This window comes from Otolemur garnettii, unplaced genomic scaffold (genome assembly GCF_000181295.1).
Source record: "Otolemur garnettii isolate 467f Iridium unplaced genomic scaffold, OtoGar3 scaffold00186, whole genome shotgun sequence".
Taxonomy (NCBI): Eukaryota; Metazoa; Chordata; class Mammalia; order Primates; family Galagidae; genus Otolemur; species Otolemur garnettii.
Genome location: NW_003852581.1, coordinates 494,559 through 512,098, shown reverse-complemented (window position 1 = coordinate 512,098; position 17,540 = coordinate 494,559). Strand labels below are relative to the sequence as shown.

General features: G+C 33.7%; 1 protein-coding gene across 1 annotated transcript in view; it reads left to right on the top strand.

Annotated features, from left to right (window-relative positions):
• The window catches only part of HDX (highly divergent homeobox), a 253,695-nt gene that overhangs the window by 179,186 nt on the left and 56,969 nt on the right, over positions 1-17,540 (top strand). Inside the window, exon 4 of the mRNA XM_003800844.1 lies at positions 13,004-13,150. Within this exon, the coding sequence (XP_003800892.1) occupies positions 13,004-13,150 (147 nt within the window). The remainder of the gene's footprint in view (positions 1-13,003; positions 13,151-17,540) is intronic.

Genomic DNA, 17,540 nt, shown 5'->3' with positions numbered 1-17,540 from the left:
GGTTACTTAGACCTCGGACACTTAGAAGAGTGTTGAGGTCTCAATGGTGGCAGAGTAGGTTATTTAATTCCCAGTTCCAAGGCCCCTGGATGGTGTGTTTGAGTCCTGGGTGATCAGATTGAGTCTGTGTTAACAAACTTGCTATTAAGTCTTCCTGTGTTCAGATGCTGACTGTGATTGTGAATGGGTGGGTGATATTTTGCTCTTAGAAAATGCTCAGACTGGAGAAATCTTAATGCATCGTGAACCTGGGACAGGTTAGGCAGGGTCCTATTGATGACCTAACCAGAGGCAGGCAGCTTTGGGGCATACAAGCCACATACACCTTCCTCTTTCAGCAATAACAGCAGTTTCTGATCTTTTAGGCCACAAAACTACCCAGATTCCCAGTTCCCACTCTGACTCAGCTGTGGCACTGTTTGTGGAGATAGCACAGTTTGCTGAGTACTAGGCTGCCAGACTGGCTGTGGGGTGTGACTGAATTGTTCTGGCAGGGGGAGTGTGATTGTGCCAGGGAATTGCTTCCAGGAAAGGTAAGGTCCTCCCAAGAAGAGACAGGTGGCTAGTACTCTTTGCCCTGCCTTCCCTTAGTGGAGGCAGTAGTTTTTGTTCTTTAGGCACATGAAAGCATTTGCTTCAGTTTTTCAGCTCTGTGAAAGCCTAGTGTGATTATATTCTTTTAGAGGTAGAGAAGCTGATCTCAAATGTCTTAGTTTAATTGTCTTCTGTGAAACTTTCACTGGCCCCAAGTGGAAATAGCTGCAGCTTACCTGAGAAGCAGTGGGTAGGAGAGGGGAGGATGAGACAAGATACTTAATGATGGGAAACTGGTGTCCTGTTTCTCTTTCTCCCAAGCAGCCCTCTGGCATTTTGTACTTCCCTCGCTAGAAGCAGCCCACACTGAATTCCCAAGTTCCAGGAGACTCTCAGTTTCCCTGAAAGCCCCAACACTCTCAAGGCTACTATAGTCTAAGTGGGTGCTAGGTGACATTGGTCGTGGATCCAGTGACATAAATACCTATAGGCTCAGAAAGATTATCTCTGACTACTATAAAAAAAACTTATTCACAGAAATTTGACAATGTGGAGGAAATGGACCAATACCTGGAAACACAAAACTCCCTAGACTTACGTGGGAAGAAATGGGTGTCTTCAACAGACCAATTTCAAGAATTGAAATTGAAGAAATAATTTAAAAGCTTCTAACAAAATAAAAGTCCTAGAATGGATGACTTCACACCAGTATTCCATCAAACCGTCAAAGAAAAAAGTGTACCTATACTGCAGAACCTATTCCAAAATATTGAGAAGGCAGGAACATTCGTCAATACACCCTATGGAGCAAATATCACCCTAATACAAAAACTAGGAAAGGGCCCAACTAAAAAGGATAACTCCAGACCAATTTCAATAATGAATATCCATACAAAAATACTCAATAAAAATCCTAGTAAATAGAGTTCTTCTACACATTTGAAATATATGTACATCGTGATCAAGTAGGCTTTATCCCAGGGATGTAAGGCTGGTTTAACATATGCATATCCATAAATGTAATTTACCAAATAAATAGAAGTAATAAAAAAAGACCGTATGATCCTCTCAATAGATGCAGAAAAAGCAATGGCAAAATTCAGCATCCTTTCTAACAAGAATGCTTAAGAAAATAGTCATAGGTGGCACATTTGTTGAACTGATGGAAGCCATCTATGACCAACCTACAATTGATATCACACTAGGTGGGGTAAAACTGTAAGCTTTACCACTTAGAACTGGAACCAGACAAGGATGTCCCCTATTCCCACTATTATTCACCATAATGCTGGAAGTTCTAGCCAATGAAATCATGTGAGAGAGGGATATTAAAGCAAACCAAATAGGAGCAGAGGAGGTCAAACTCTCACTCTTTACCAATGATATCTTATACTTAGAAAACCCAGAGATTCAAATACAAGATTCCTGGAAGTTATCAAGAAATATAGTAATGTCTCAGGGTATAAAATCAGTGTCAAAAAATGAGTAGCCTTTGTGTATTCTAATAACAGTCAAGTTGAGAAACAAATAATAGAAACAATACCATTAACAGTATCTTCAAAGAAAATGAAATACTTAGGAATATATCTAACAAAGTATGAGAAATATCTCTACAAAGAGAATTATGAAACCGTAAGAAAAGAAATACCAGAACACATTAACAAATGGAAGAACATACCATGCTCTTTGATGGGAAGAATTAACATTGTTAAAATGTCTATGCTACCTAAAACAATCTAAAGATTTAATGCAATCCCCATTAAAATACCAACAGCATACTTTGAAGAACTGGAAAAACATAGTTCTTCATTTTGTTTCGAACCAGAAAAAAAAAACCAATATATCCAAGGCAATTCTTAGTAGTAAAAACAAAGCCAGGGACATCTCTTCTCCACATTTCAAGTTGTTTTTTTCTTTGCTTTTTTTTTTTTTTTTTTTTGCTTTTGTATTTTAGAGACATAGTCTCATTTTGTCACCCTTGGTAGAGGGCTATGGCATCATAGCTCACAGCAACCTCCAGCTCTTGGGCTTAGGTGATTCTATTGCCTCAGCCTCCCAAGTTGCTGGGACTACAGGCACCTGCCACAACAACTGGCTATTACACACTTCAGGTTGAGTTACAAGTCCATAGTGATCAAACAGCATGGCATTGGTGCAAAAATAGAAACATGGATAGATGGAACAGAATAGAAAACCAAGAGATGAAACTAGCCTCTTATCATCATTTGATATTTTATACACCTGAAAAATACATACACTGGGGAAAAGAATTCCTATCCAAACAAATGGTGATGGGAGAACTGGATAACCACATGTAAAAAGATTGAACCTGGACCTGCTTCTTTCACCACTTATAAAAACGATCTCAAGATAGACAAAATATTTAAATCTAAGACATGAATCAATAAAAGTCCTAGAGGAAAGTGTGGGAAAACCTTTGGAGCATATTGCAAGTACAAGTTGGATCTATCAGGTGTAGAACACAAATGTCTTAATGCTGTAATTGGGTAAATGTGGTGAAGGTTATGTTGATTAGTGGGATGCAAGCACTCCAATTTGTGCAAATAATCAACACATTGAATTCCATAATGGAATAAATGTATTTATGATCTATGTACAAATGACTTAATAAAAAAAATAAAAATGCACAACCAAGAACACAGTAAGTAAGGCAAGCAGACAGCTATCAGAATGGGAGATTTTCACAGGTTATGTCTCTGACAAAGGTTTAGTAACCAGAATCCATAGAGAACTTTAACATATTAGCAAGAAGAAAATAAGTGATCCCATCTTAGGGTGGGCAAGGGACTTGAAGAGAAATTTCTCTAAAGAAGATTGGGACACAGCCTACAGAATATGAAAAAATGCTCATCATCCTTAATCATCAGAGAAATGCAAATCAAAACTACTCTGAGACATCATCTAACTCCAGTGAGATTAGCCCATATCACGAAATCCCAAAACCAGAGATGCTGGCATGGATGTGGAGAAAAGGGAACACTCCTACACTGCTGGTGGGAATGTAAACTAATACATTCCTTTTGGAAAGACATCTAGAGAACACTTAGAGAACTAAATATAGACCTACCGTTTGACCCCGCAATTCCTTTATTAGTATATTTCCAGATGACCAAAAATCGCCTTAAAACAAAGATATTTGTATCAGAATGTTTTTTGCAGCCCAATTCATAATTGCCAGGTCATGGAAGAAGCCCAAGTGCCCATCGATCCACGAATGGATTAACAAACTGTGGTATATGTACACCATGGAATACTATGTAGCCATAAAGAAAGATGGAGACTTTACGTCCTTCAAGTTCACATGGATGGAGCTGGAAAATGTTCTTAGCAAAGTATCACAAGAATGGAAGAAAAAGTATCCAATGTACACACCCCTATTATGAAACTAAGTTATACCTTTTATATGAAAGCTATAACCTAATAACAGCCTAAGAATATGGGTGGGGGGTGGGTGGAGGGAGGGGGATTGGACGGATCACTTCTGAGGTTTATCTTATAAGGGTACAAGTGAATCTTTCTAAGAGTAGAATGTGAACGTTTTAAAATATTAACTAAGAAAATGACATGAAGGCTATGTTAACCAGTTTGATGGAAGTGTTTTGGATTGTGTGTGAAAACACCACACTGTACCCCAGAAGTGCATTAATGTACATAGTTACCATTCAATAAAAAATAAAAATAAAAATGAAAAAAAGAAAGTGTGAGAAAATCTCTTAATGATGTTGTCCTGGGGGAAGAATTTATGAAAAAGACTTAACTGGCAATTGCAACAACAAGAATAAATGAATGGGCCTTAATTAAGCTGAAAAGCTTCTGCACACCTAAGGACACAACAAGTAAAACAAATAGACAATCTTCAGAATGGGAAAAGATATTTTCATGCTATAAATCTTTGATAACTAGAATCTACAGAACTCAAATTAATTAACAAAAAGGAGCATGTGATCCCATCTATCTCTCTATTCAAGAGATGTGAACAACCCTCTCTGAAGAAGACAGATGAAAGACCAACAAACATATGAAAAAATCCTCATTGTCCCTAATCTTTAGAGTAATGAAAATCAAAACCACCCTGAGATATCACAGTGAGAATAGCCAGTGAGAATAGGCAGTCAGTGAGAATAGCCCACGTCACAAAGTCTCAAAGCTGCAGATGCTGGCAGGGATGTCAAGAGAAAGGAACACTTTTACACTTTTGATGGGATTGCAATCTAATACAGTCTTTTTGGAAAGAAGGAATCCTCAAAGAACTCACAGCAGACCTTCCTTTTGATCTCACATTCCCATTATTAGGCATCTACCCATAATAAAAAAAAAAAAGTTTATCTTAAGCACATTTGCACTAGGTCGTTTATCACAGTTCAATTTACAATAGCCAAGATGTGGAAACAACCTAAGTGCCTATCAATCCATGAATGGATTAATAAAGTGTGGTTATGTATATTTCATGGAATACTATTCATACATAAAAAAGAGACTTACATCTTTTTTTATTAACTTGGATGAACTTGAAAGACATTCGTCTTAGTACAGTATCACAAGAATGGAAAAGCAAGTATCCAATGTACTCTATAATATGAAACCAGTAGATGAACTAATGCACTTGCCACACAAGAGACAAATTCAATTCAATTGAAGTTGAGTGGATGTGGAGGGATTCAAGATGAGGGAAGGGAGAGAGGAGAGAAGGTTGGAGATCAATATGCTTCCACCTAATGGACACAATATAAGGGTATATGTCATATCTCCTAGGTGTGGGACATAGCTACAACATAGACCTTACCTAAGAAATGCAAACATTGTAACCTAATTATTTATACTCTCATATTAATCCATAGTAATGAAAAATAAATAATTATGGTTTAGATTATCATGCGTGAAGTCATATTTCAATATTCATTTGAGTTGTTATAAAATTATGTAGAAATAGCCTCTTCTCTCTCTGCGTGATTTCATTTAAATCATTTTTAAACATTAATGTTTATTATAAACATTTGGTAGGTTAAGTCTTCCTTTCCAGAAGTTTTTCATCCTATTTTTTTGGTAGCATCTTACTTAGGCAGAAAAGGATGGCCAGAACTGAGAATAATGCTACTCTTTTATTTTTACACTACTTTGTAACTTTATATATTGTTCAAATTTACAGAATGACATAAATTAACTTAATATTAACACTATTTTAAGAATTATTTTTCTTTTTTAATAACACTGTAAAATGATTCAAATGTACTTTTCAATTTACATTTTTAAATAGCTATTTTTTTACCATAATGTTCAAAGTGTCAAGACTCAGAAATATTTTTTTTTTTTAACTAACCACATTACCTGCCAAGTTATAGTGTTTTCAAATGTTTATGGAAGACTATTTATTGGCAGTGTTTTCATGCACCTGTCGGATAGATTTGAGTTTTGAATCTACTATGCTACTCTTTGGGGTAGCTCTTTTCTTCATTTCTTCACACATGAATGGATTAGCCATATCCTAGCTGCTAAGTCATGGCTTCATCCTAAACTCAGTCTGGTTCTTTGAAGGATGCTTATGAATATATATATATATATTCATAAGACACTTTATATATATATAAATATATATATACATAAAGACTTTATATATATATGTTGTTTGTAATGCTCTAATTAATTATAAAAACATCAAATTTGACAATGAATATATGTGTTATTAAAAATGGCATATTTTTATTTCAAGTAAAATAGTTCTAATTTGGGGCACTTTAATGATATGAACTATCTTAATGCTCTCATTTTAAAGCTGAGTATTTTTAACATACTGCCAAAGTAATTAGGAAATATTTTCTTGCACCTGGGGGTTTAGAGGGTAGAACTGTAGATGGTAGAATAATTTCTTGCTATATAAGTTTTATATTTATTTAAACTGCCTTATCTCACACCTGCAATAATCAAATTTTGAAGTTTTATGACCACATTTGTTTTATTCTCACTACATAAACTTTCCCATTCATAGTTAAGAACACAGGTTATACCTTGCTATAATAAACCTTTTGAATTTTACATTATACAAGAATGAATCTCATCTTCAGGTCTTTGCTGTGTTTTAGTTCACTAAGATTAAAATGTTTAAAAAAGACTATAAGAACAACAAAAAATCTTATACAATGTTGAGATTACAGGAAAGAAGAATTTAAAAAATAAAAGTTTGCTATGGTTCAAACTTATAGTATTCTTGGTCAAACATGGGTTTCAGTGTAAGAAAATGTAAACCAATAAATAGTACTGCCTAATATTTATGTACTATATACCTAGTAAATAACTAACAATGTTAAATTGACTGACTGGTAAATAAACATCCTTTCTAGTAGAAAGTTTACCACCTATTTTCTGCGTCATTTAAGGTTATGTGAAAAATGTCATTAAATATGTCTTAAGATTGTATATGAAATAGTAATCTAGATAACTCAATATGGATGCAAAAAATGTACTTAATATTTAAAAAATTAACAGCACTTTCTGCTATTGGATTAAGATTGCAAGAAATATGTAAGGAAAATTATGTAAATTTTCCTTAGTGCTCAACTACCCAATTTGTTACTGCTCTTACCTTCATTTTCTATGACTGTATATCCCCCCACCCTTGTCCTTTCTGTCTCAGCAGCTGATGTTTCATTAGATCTGACCATTCTGAAATATTTGCACACTGATTCTATTGCCTCAAGAGAATTCTTTCAAATTACATTTTGATGTGGGTTTCCTATCTTGATTTATTTTTAGCTAACCTCTTCCTAATTTTATCTATTACTAAGTGAACAATGGACAAATAGAGATGGTATCTAAGAGCTGTAGGAAATTAGCAATAGATATGATGGAAGTGGGCAGCCAACCAGGTGCCATATTGTAGGAGTCTAGGAGATCACCCTTCAAGAGCTATCTGCCTTTCCATGTTTATTGAAGCATTATTCAAAATAGACAAAATATAAAAACAATGTAAATGTCCATCCAATGATGAATAAATGAAGAAAAGTTAGTAGATACAAACAATGGAATATTATTCAGCTCTTAAAATAATGCTATATGGGACATCATAGATGAATCTGGAGGGCATATGTTAAGTGAAGTAAGCTAGATACAGAAAGATAAATATTCCATGATTCCCTTTATATGATGTGTGTAAAATAATTAAACTAATTTACAAAATAGAAGCAGGGAGTAGAAGCATGGTTTCCAAAGGCTGGTAGAAGAGGAAATTGGGAGTTGTTCCATGTGTATAAAGTTTCCATTATACGAGATGAATAAGTTCTAAAAGTCTTCTGTACAACATTTTCCTATAATTAACAATACTGGATTATACACTTAATTTTGTTAAGGAGGTTTATCTCAAGTCATGTTCTTAACACACACTCACAAAATGGTTAAGTATATATGTATCTAATCCAATGGAAATATATGTAAAATATATAGTTACATGGAGAATTTAAGTTTGTAGTATCATTCTATTTCTTTTGTTTCTGTTTAAGTGTATAGCACTTTTATCCTGGAAATTTACCAAAGAAATTACTGACAGTGTTTGCCTTTGATAGTGGGATTATGGGTTTGCAAGTAAGGACTAGAGAAAGATTATAGCTTACTTTATAACTTTCTGATTATTTGACAATTTTATATCAATTACCTTAAAAATAAAAGCAATAAGGTTTGAATCTTGTTATCAACAAGCTTATAATCTAGTGGAAAGGTGAACGAACTTTCATGAAATAAGTTTGAAATCTCAGAAAGTGGAACTAGTGTCTAGACTGATGATCTGGATATGGAAGATTAGTGAATAACATATGGAAAACTGAGGGAAGTAGGAATTAAGTTATACACTTTTAATAATTGTAATTCAAGTGAGTTTCACCTAAATAAAAATACTTGAAACAGTAAACTGCATGTCTGTATCAGAGTTTTATTACCTAACATTATTTTTAAAACAAAAGCAAGGAAGAAAATTTGTAGAAGTGTCTTGAAGCTGAAAAGACCAAAAGATTCTGTCTACTGAATTAGAATTTAAGCCAAGTGAAGTTAACACAATTATGTGTTTATTTGGGCTAACCCTCTACTTTCACCATATTTCTTGGGTTACTAGAATGCTACTCTTTTAACACAATCAACAATATAATTTCCTGTCTCCACCTGAGCCAGAAGTTTGGGCTTTCGGTTGCCTTATAAAGTGACAATGTATTTCTGTTATTGCTTCAATTGCTTGAGGGGTCATCCTCATAAAGTTTTCTCCCAGGCCTATTTTTTCAAATGTTTACCCTGTACTCTCTCCAAGAATCTTTATAATTTCATGTCTTAAGTTTAAGTCTTTTATCCAGTGAGAGTCAATTTTTGTTAGAGGTGAAAGGTGTGGGTCGAGTTTCAGTCTTCTACAAGACGCCAGCCAATTCACCCAGCACCATTTGTTAAATAGGGAGTCTTTCCCCCAATTTATATTTTTGATAGGCTTATCAAAGATCAAATGATGATAAGCATCTGGTTTCATCTCTTGGTTCTCAATTGTGTTCCATACATCTACCTCTCTATTTTCATGCCACTACCATGTTGTTTTGATAACTATAGATTTATAGTATATTCTGGAGTCTGGTAACATGATCCCACATGATTTGTTTTTATATCTGAGCAATGTCTTAGCTATTCTAGGTTTTTTCTGTTTCCATATAAAATGAAGTACTAGTTTTTTTCAGGTCTTTAAAGTATTGCAGAGGTGCTTTCATAGGGACTGCATTAAATGCCAAAAATACATTACGGAGATCCGATCAAACTAAAAAGCTTCTGCACTGCCAAGAACACAATAAGTAAAGCAAGTAGATGCCCTCAGAATGGGAGCGGATTTTTGCAGATTACGTTTCTGACAAAGATCTAATAACCAGAATCTGCACTGAACTCAAACTTATTAATAATAAAAGAACAAGTGATCCCATTTCATTGTGGGCAAGAGGCTTGAACAGAAGATTCTCTAAAGAAGACAGGTGCATGGTCTATAGGCACATGAAAAAATGTTCATCATCTTTAATCATCAGAGAAATGCAAATCAAAACCACATTGAGATACCATCTAGCTCCAGTAAGAGTAGCCCACATAACAAAATCCCAAAACTACAAATGTTGGTGTGGATGTGGAGAAAAGGGAACACTTTTGCACTGCTTATAGGAATGCAAGATAATAGGTTCCTTTTGGAGAGAAGTTTGAAGAATAGTCAGGGATCTAAAAATAGACCTGCAATTTGATCCTGTATTTCCTCTACCAGGAGTATATCCAAAAGATCAAAAATCTCTCTGCAACAAAGGTATTTGCACCAGATTATTCATTGCAGCTAAATTCAGCTCAAGTCATGGAAGAAGCCCAAGTGCCCATTGACCCATCAGTGGATTAATAAATTGTAGTATATTTATACTATGGAATACTATACAGCCTTAAAAAAGATGGAGACTTTACCTCTTTTATGTTTACATGGATGGAGCTGGAACATATTCTCCTAAGTAAAGTATCTCAAGAATGGAAGAAAAAGTATCCAATGTACTCAGTACTTTATGAAACCAATTTATAATTACTCACACTTTCTTATGAAAGATAGATCACAACTATAGCCCAGGATGAAGGAGAGAAATGGAGGTGGAAGGGAGGGGATGGGGAAGGTTTGATAGAGGGAGGGTAAATGGTGGGACCACACCTATGGAGCATATTGCAAGGGTACAAGTCAAATCTATCAAGCATAGAATATAAATATCTTAACAAAATATTCAAGTAAATGAGGTGAAAGCTATATTAATTAGTTTGATGAAAACACTCCAAATTGTATAAAATATCAACACATTGTACCCCACAAATACATAAATGTATTCATGATCTATGTGTATATGACTTAATAAAAGGGAAAAAAAGATAGAAAAGAAAAGAAAAAAAATAAAGTGCAAATGGCTCTAAAGTCCAGTAGAAATACAAAACTGACTTCAACTTCAGGCTTCCTTCAGGAATGATTCACCTTCTTCTTTAATTCCACCTTTCCCCCACTTTCTTTAAATGGGTATTCACCATTTAAATGCTAATAGATTTTTCATACTTTATTTATTTTATTTCCTTAGTTAAAATATGCTCTTTTTTTGCATTTAAATTTTATTAGCATTTCTTATTGTCATGACTTTTATTTTTTTTATTAAATCATAGCTGTGTACATTAATGCAGTCATGGGATACAGTGTGCTGGTTTTATATACAATTTGAAACATTTTCACCAAACTGGTTAATATAGCCTTCATGGCATTTTCTTAGTTATTGTGTTAAGACATTTATATTCTACATTTAGAAAGGTTCACATGTACCCTTGTAAGATGGACCATAGGTATGGTCCCGTCAATCACCCTCCCTCCACCCATCCTCCCTCTTCCCCTCCCCTCCCTCTCTCCCATCCCCAAAGTTTTAAATATTACTGCTCTTCCTCCCATATTTTTACATAGTATTGTCATAATAGGTCATCTTTAGCATTGTTAATGCTGTGATCCCAGCACATTTGTAGCAAATAAAATTAGAGCTTATTTACTTCAATTTAATGGATGTATCAGACTTAGATGTTCTCTAAGTTAATTACAAATTAATTGGCTGACTGTGTTCAGTGTTCTGTTCTTATTTCTTCCGTTCTGACAGTAATGTAGGTTAACCTTCACTGGAGAATTTGTTGGAATGAAAATTTATGGGAATATTTATGCTGCCTGTTGTAATGAGTTATTTGAATCTCCCTAGAAGTTTCCTATCATTTAATTTTATTCTGTTTTATTTTGAAAAATTTGTTTCACAACTATTGTGCAATCAATGTAGGATAAACAGTTATACGATTTTTTTTGTTGTAAATTACTTGAAGGTTATTACTCTTGATTGAAAAACTTGGATGACATATTTTGATTCATTTATTAGGAATATGTCATTTAGTATTAGTACTTAGAATAAATATTTTTCATTTTTTAATAGGGGAAACAGATTAACTGATAATGAAATATACTAGCACACATACACCAAAAGTAGTCTATATCTTATGAAGAGATGTGCTTTTATTATTCAATTCTAACTTCATTGTCTTGCTGGTAAACCATCAATTCATGTGTTGCTTTTCTGTATGGTGGCTAAAAACACTTTTCAAAAGATTGCAACTTTAAAACTATAAACAAATTTAGAATTGCATCAGTTTTAGATATGATTAAACTTTTTAATTAAGTCATATTTTATATGTTATATATACTATTTTCCACTGAATCTAATTTAGGAAAAGTTTTATTTTAAATTCATTTAGAGTGGAAATATTGAAAGCAATATACGTCTAGAAAGCATTTGAGTTCTAGCCTCTGTGTGGGACCAGATCAATCATATCATATTAGGAAGAGGGAAACAGCACAATCTTATACCTCATGCCATGATTTGCAATATTTGTCTCCAACTCTTATTCTCACAATTACTCTCTGTCTTTCTCTTTCTCTTTCATCACAAGACAACAGGGATTTTCAGAAAATATACATGTGTACACACATGTATATATACACACACCATATATATATATATATATATATATATATATATATATTCTGTGTTTGGATTTTTTCCACCACTTTTGGAGATAATTGGAGACAATATAGAAATTAGACAACCAGAAAAAAATATGAGGTATTTCTACTTCTAGCTCTGCCATGGAATCTCTCTGACTATTTAACTAGCCCTTTCACCTTTCTTTTCCTGACATATTATCAGCAAAATGGAGGTCATTACTGTATCTAATTTACTACTATTTCTAATTTACTTTCCAAGGATGCTTCCAGAGTTTATTGAATTAAAACAACGTATAAAGTCCATAGACTATTGAATAGAAAATGCCTAAGAACAAAAAGTGTAGGCATTCTTACATTTCTCTTATCTACTTTTAAAATTAATTATAACATAAGTGGGAGACCAATGTCTAGACTTATATTATATGGGAAATCTAGATTAATTTATCAAAAGGCAGCACATTGATACCACCCAGTCTTTTTTTAATATGTGGTATGTGAGTGAATGTGAATATCTGTATTGTAGAAAAATGTTTGAAAGAATATACATTAAAATGTCAATAGTTGTTATTTCCAATTTGTGGGTAATTTAAGTTCTACTATTTCTTTATCTATATTTCCTACAATGGACACTAATTATTTCTGCAATTAAAACTGTTTAAAGTCAACAATGACTAATTGCTATCAATTAAAAAAAATATTCATTTCATCCTAGCACACTGAATTAGATTATGGAATAAAACAGTAAAAAATTATCATTTTTAAAATTAGAGCACACAGAGTAAGAATTGTGAAATGAATTTAGCTGTTATTATTTGTTGAAAATAATACAGTATATCTCTCCCTGATGATCCTCTCCATACCATTATTTCTTTTGATTATTCTAAATGTTTAAAATGTGCTTTTCAGCTACAAGACCGCACACAGTTCAGTGACCGAGACTTAGCCACCCTTAAGAAGTATTGGGACAATGGCATGACCAGCCTGGGTTCTGTTTGCAGAGAGAAAATTGAAGCTGTTGCAACTGAATTAAATGTTGACTGTGAAATAGTTCGGGTAAGATATTTTCAATAATTTTCATACCGTAGTTGATGAGTGTTATGAATGAAAGCTTAAAAAACTGCTTGAGGTATGCAAACAATACCATCAGTAAAGTAAAAAGATAAATATGTTGTATATCAGATATTTATCTGTTAATAAACTTGTATCTAGAATATTTCAAGAACACTTACAACTCTATAAGGAAAAGGTAATTAACACAATTTAAAAATAGGCAAAGTGTGTGAATAGACATTTCTCTAAGGAAGATATACAAACTGCCAATCAGCACATGAAAAGATGTTCAACATCATTAATCATTATGAAAATAGAAATTAAAACTACATTGAGATACCACTTAATATTCACTATAACTATAAGAAAAAAAGTTAATAACAAGTATTGGCTAGGATATAGAAATTTATAATCTTTTATGGTGTTGGTAAGAATGAAAAATGTTTTAGCCACTCTGGAAAATAGGCCTCAAAAAGTTTACCATAGTTATCTTATGACCTAAAAATGCCACTCCTAGAACAGAATTCAATGCAATCAAAAAATGAAAAATATATACCTCCAACTCAAAAACTTGCAAACTAATATTTATAACAATAATATCCATAATGGCCCAAAGTGGAAAAGAATTCAACTGTCCACTAAATGAATGAATAGACAACAGGAGGTATATGCATATAATATTATAGAGCTATATAAAGGAATGGAGTATTGATACATGCTACACAATGGATGAACTTTGAAAGCATGCTAAGTGAGAACAGCTAATGGCAGAAGTCCACCATATTATGTGATTCCATTTATATGAAATATCAAAAATCGCTACACTACAGAGACAGAAAGTAGACTAGTGGTTGCCAAGACCTAAGAGGATGGAGGAATGGGGAATGTCTCTACTGGTTATAAAGTCATGACATGATGAAAATGTTCTGGAATTAGCTAGTAGTGATTGTTGCACAGTTCTGTGAATATTAAAAACTTTTAATTGTATGCATTAAATAAGTGAATAATATAGTATGTTTAATATATCTCAGTAACATTGTTTAAAAAGTTGCATGGGGTGATATGAACTACATTTCATATATTACCTAGAAATTATACATAAAAATTATACTGATCAGTTGTGAGAATGGTAATTTAATTACCAATCACTTCTCAGCCTTCTGGCTAAGATCAAGTATAGGAATTTAATTTCCATTTGAAAGATGTTTATATAAAATTTAGTTAGTGATAATGCTTGTATTTAACAATTTCTTCTTTAAGAGGAAAAACTCTGATTTATCATATTTGCTGATTTCCATGGTGCAAATATTTTTATTATAGTTTATCACAAGTCTCACTCAATGCAGAGTTGGGAAGAGATGCTAACAATTAGCTCTTGTGAGCAAGCATAAATTGTCTTAAGCACACACTGGAGAATCATCCCAGAAGATCAAGAGGGAAGTAGTATCAAAGAACAAATGAGAAAACATAAAACTCTCCTGTGAGAAGAGATAACGTAATTTCTTATACATATATGAAGAAAGAGCAATATAGGGAGAAGTGGTAGAGGACAGGGTTCTCAAATAAATTCCATTCTTAAAATAAATATTGTCCTGTTCAGGGGACAGGATCCAGATGGGAAAACAAATTTAATTCTGAATGTACTGAGCATGCTACTATGGATTAGTATACACTAACAAGGAGAGAGAAGTGGATTAGACACTATTTTTATTTTTTTAATTTTATGAATTCATAAACATGTATACATTAATGCATTTATGGGGTATGATGAGCTAATTTCATATAGAATTAGAAATGCTTACATCACATTGGTTAATATATACCTCATCTCCTTTACTTAATTAATGTGTTAAGACATTTATACTCTATACTTAATAGATCCAACATGTACCCTTGCATTATGCACTATAGGGGTGATACCACCATTCGCCCTCCCTCTATCTGATCTTCCCCCTCCATTTCCATCCCCCCTCCTCCCTTCTTCATCCTGGGCCATAGTTGTGATCTATTCTTCATGTGAAAGTGTGAGTGATTATAAATTGGTTTCATAATAGCACTGAGGACATTGGATGTTTTTTCTTCCATTCTTGAGATACTTTACTAAGTAGGATATGTTCCAGCTCCATCCCTGTAAACATAAAAGAGATAAAGTCTCCATCTTTTTAAGGCTGCATAATATTCCATTGTATACATATACCACAATTTATTAATCCACTTGTGGGTCGATGGGCACTTGGGCTTCTTCCATGACTTGGCTATTATGAATTGAACTTCAATGAACAAGCTGGTGCAAATATCTTTGTTATAAAGTGATTTTAGGTCTTTTGGATATACACCTAGTAGAGGAATTGCAGGATCAAACAGCATGTTTAACTGTTTCTATTTTCAATACCTTAGCATCTAGCAAGAGGACACTATTTCTATTTTTAATAGATTAGCATATAGCAAGAATGAAGACACAAGATCACAAACTACTGAGGAATAATTGGAATATGATCACAGTATGAGGAGCCTAAACAAAGGCCAAAAAATGGAGAACTATAGAGCATGTGTTTTTGTTGTCATTGTTATTTTTTTTTAATTTATTGTTGGGGATTCATTGAAGGTACAAGAATCCAGGTTTTACTGATTGCATTTGTTAGGTAAAGTCCCTCTTAAAATCATGTCTTGCCCCCAAAAGGTGTGGCAAACACCAAGAACCCACCCCCACCCTCCTTCCCTCTCACTGCTATTCCCTTCCCCACTCTTCCTTCTTTCTCTCACTGCTCTCCCCTTCCCCTACCCCAACCATGTCATTAATTGTCATTAGTTGTCCTCATATCAAAATTGAGTGCATAGGATTCATGCTTCTTCATTCTTGTGATGTTTTACTAAGAATAATGTGTTCCCCTTCCATCTATTTTAATACAAAGGCTATAAAGTCTCCATTTTTTTATGGCTGAATAGTATGCCATGGTATACATATACCACAGCTTGTTAATCCATTCCTGGCTTGGTGGCATTTAGGCTGTTACCATATTTTGGTGATTATAAATTGAGCTGCAATAAACCGTCTAGTGCAAACATCCTTATGATAACAAGATTTATTTTTTTCCTTCTGGGTAGATGCCCAGTAATGGGACTGCAGGATCAAATGGGAGGTCTATCTTGAATTCTTTGAGGGTTCTCCATACTTCCTTCCAAAAAGGTTGCATTAGTTTGCAGTCCCACCAGCAGTGTAAAAGTGTTCCCTTCTCTCCACATCCATGCCAGTTTTGAGAATTTGTGACGTAGGCCATTCTCACTGGGATTAGATAATATCTCAGGGTGGTTTTGATTTGCATTTCTCTAATAATTAGGGATGATCAGCATTTTTTCATATATTTTTTAGCCATTCATCTGTCTTCTTTAGACAAGGTTCTATTCATGTCTCTTGCCCATTGATATATGGGATTGTGGGCTTTTTTGATGTTTATTAATTTGAGTTCTCTATAGATCCTTTTTACCAAGCTTTTGTCTGATTCAAAACATGCAAATATCTTTTCTGATTGTGTAGGTTGTCTATTTGCTTTGGTTATTGTCTCCTTAGTTGTGCAGAAGCTTTTCAGTTTAAATAAGTCCTATTTGTTTATTTTTGTTGTTGCAGTTCTCATGGCAGTCTTCTTCATGAATTCTTTTCCCAGGCCAATATCTTCCAGTGTTTTTCCTATACCTTCTCTGAGGATTTTTATTGTTTCATACCTTAAATTTAAGTCCTGTATCCATCTTGAATCAATTTTTCTGAGTGGGGAAAGTGTGGGTCCAGTTTCAGTCTTTTACATGTGGATAACCATTTCTTATAGCACCATTTATTGAATAGTGGGTCTTTTCCCCGAGGTATATTCTTGTTTAGTTTATCCAAGATTGCATGGTTATAAGATGTTAGTTTCATTTCTTGGTTTTCTGTTCGATTCCAAATGTCTATGTCTTTATTTTTGTGCCAGTACATGCTGTCTTGAACACTATAACTTTGTATTGCAGCCAAAAATCTGGTATGGTGATGCCCCCAGCTTTGTTTTTATTACTAAGAATTGCCTTAACTATATGGAGTTTTATTTTGGTTCCATAAAAAACACAGAATCTTTTTTTCTAAAACTTGAAAGTACAATGTTGGCATTTTAATAGAGATGGCACTGAATGGGTAGATTGTTTTGGGAAGTATAGATATTTTAACAATGTTGATTCTTCCCTGCCATGAGCATGGTATGGTCTTCAATTTGTTAATATCCTCTGCTATTTCTTTTCTTAGGATTAAATAATTTTCTTTATAGAGGTCCTTCATCTCCTTTATTGGGTATATTCCTAGATATTTCATTTTCTTTGAAGCTATGGTGAAGGGAGTTGTGTCCTTTTTTTCTTTTTCTTTTTTTTTTTT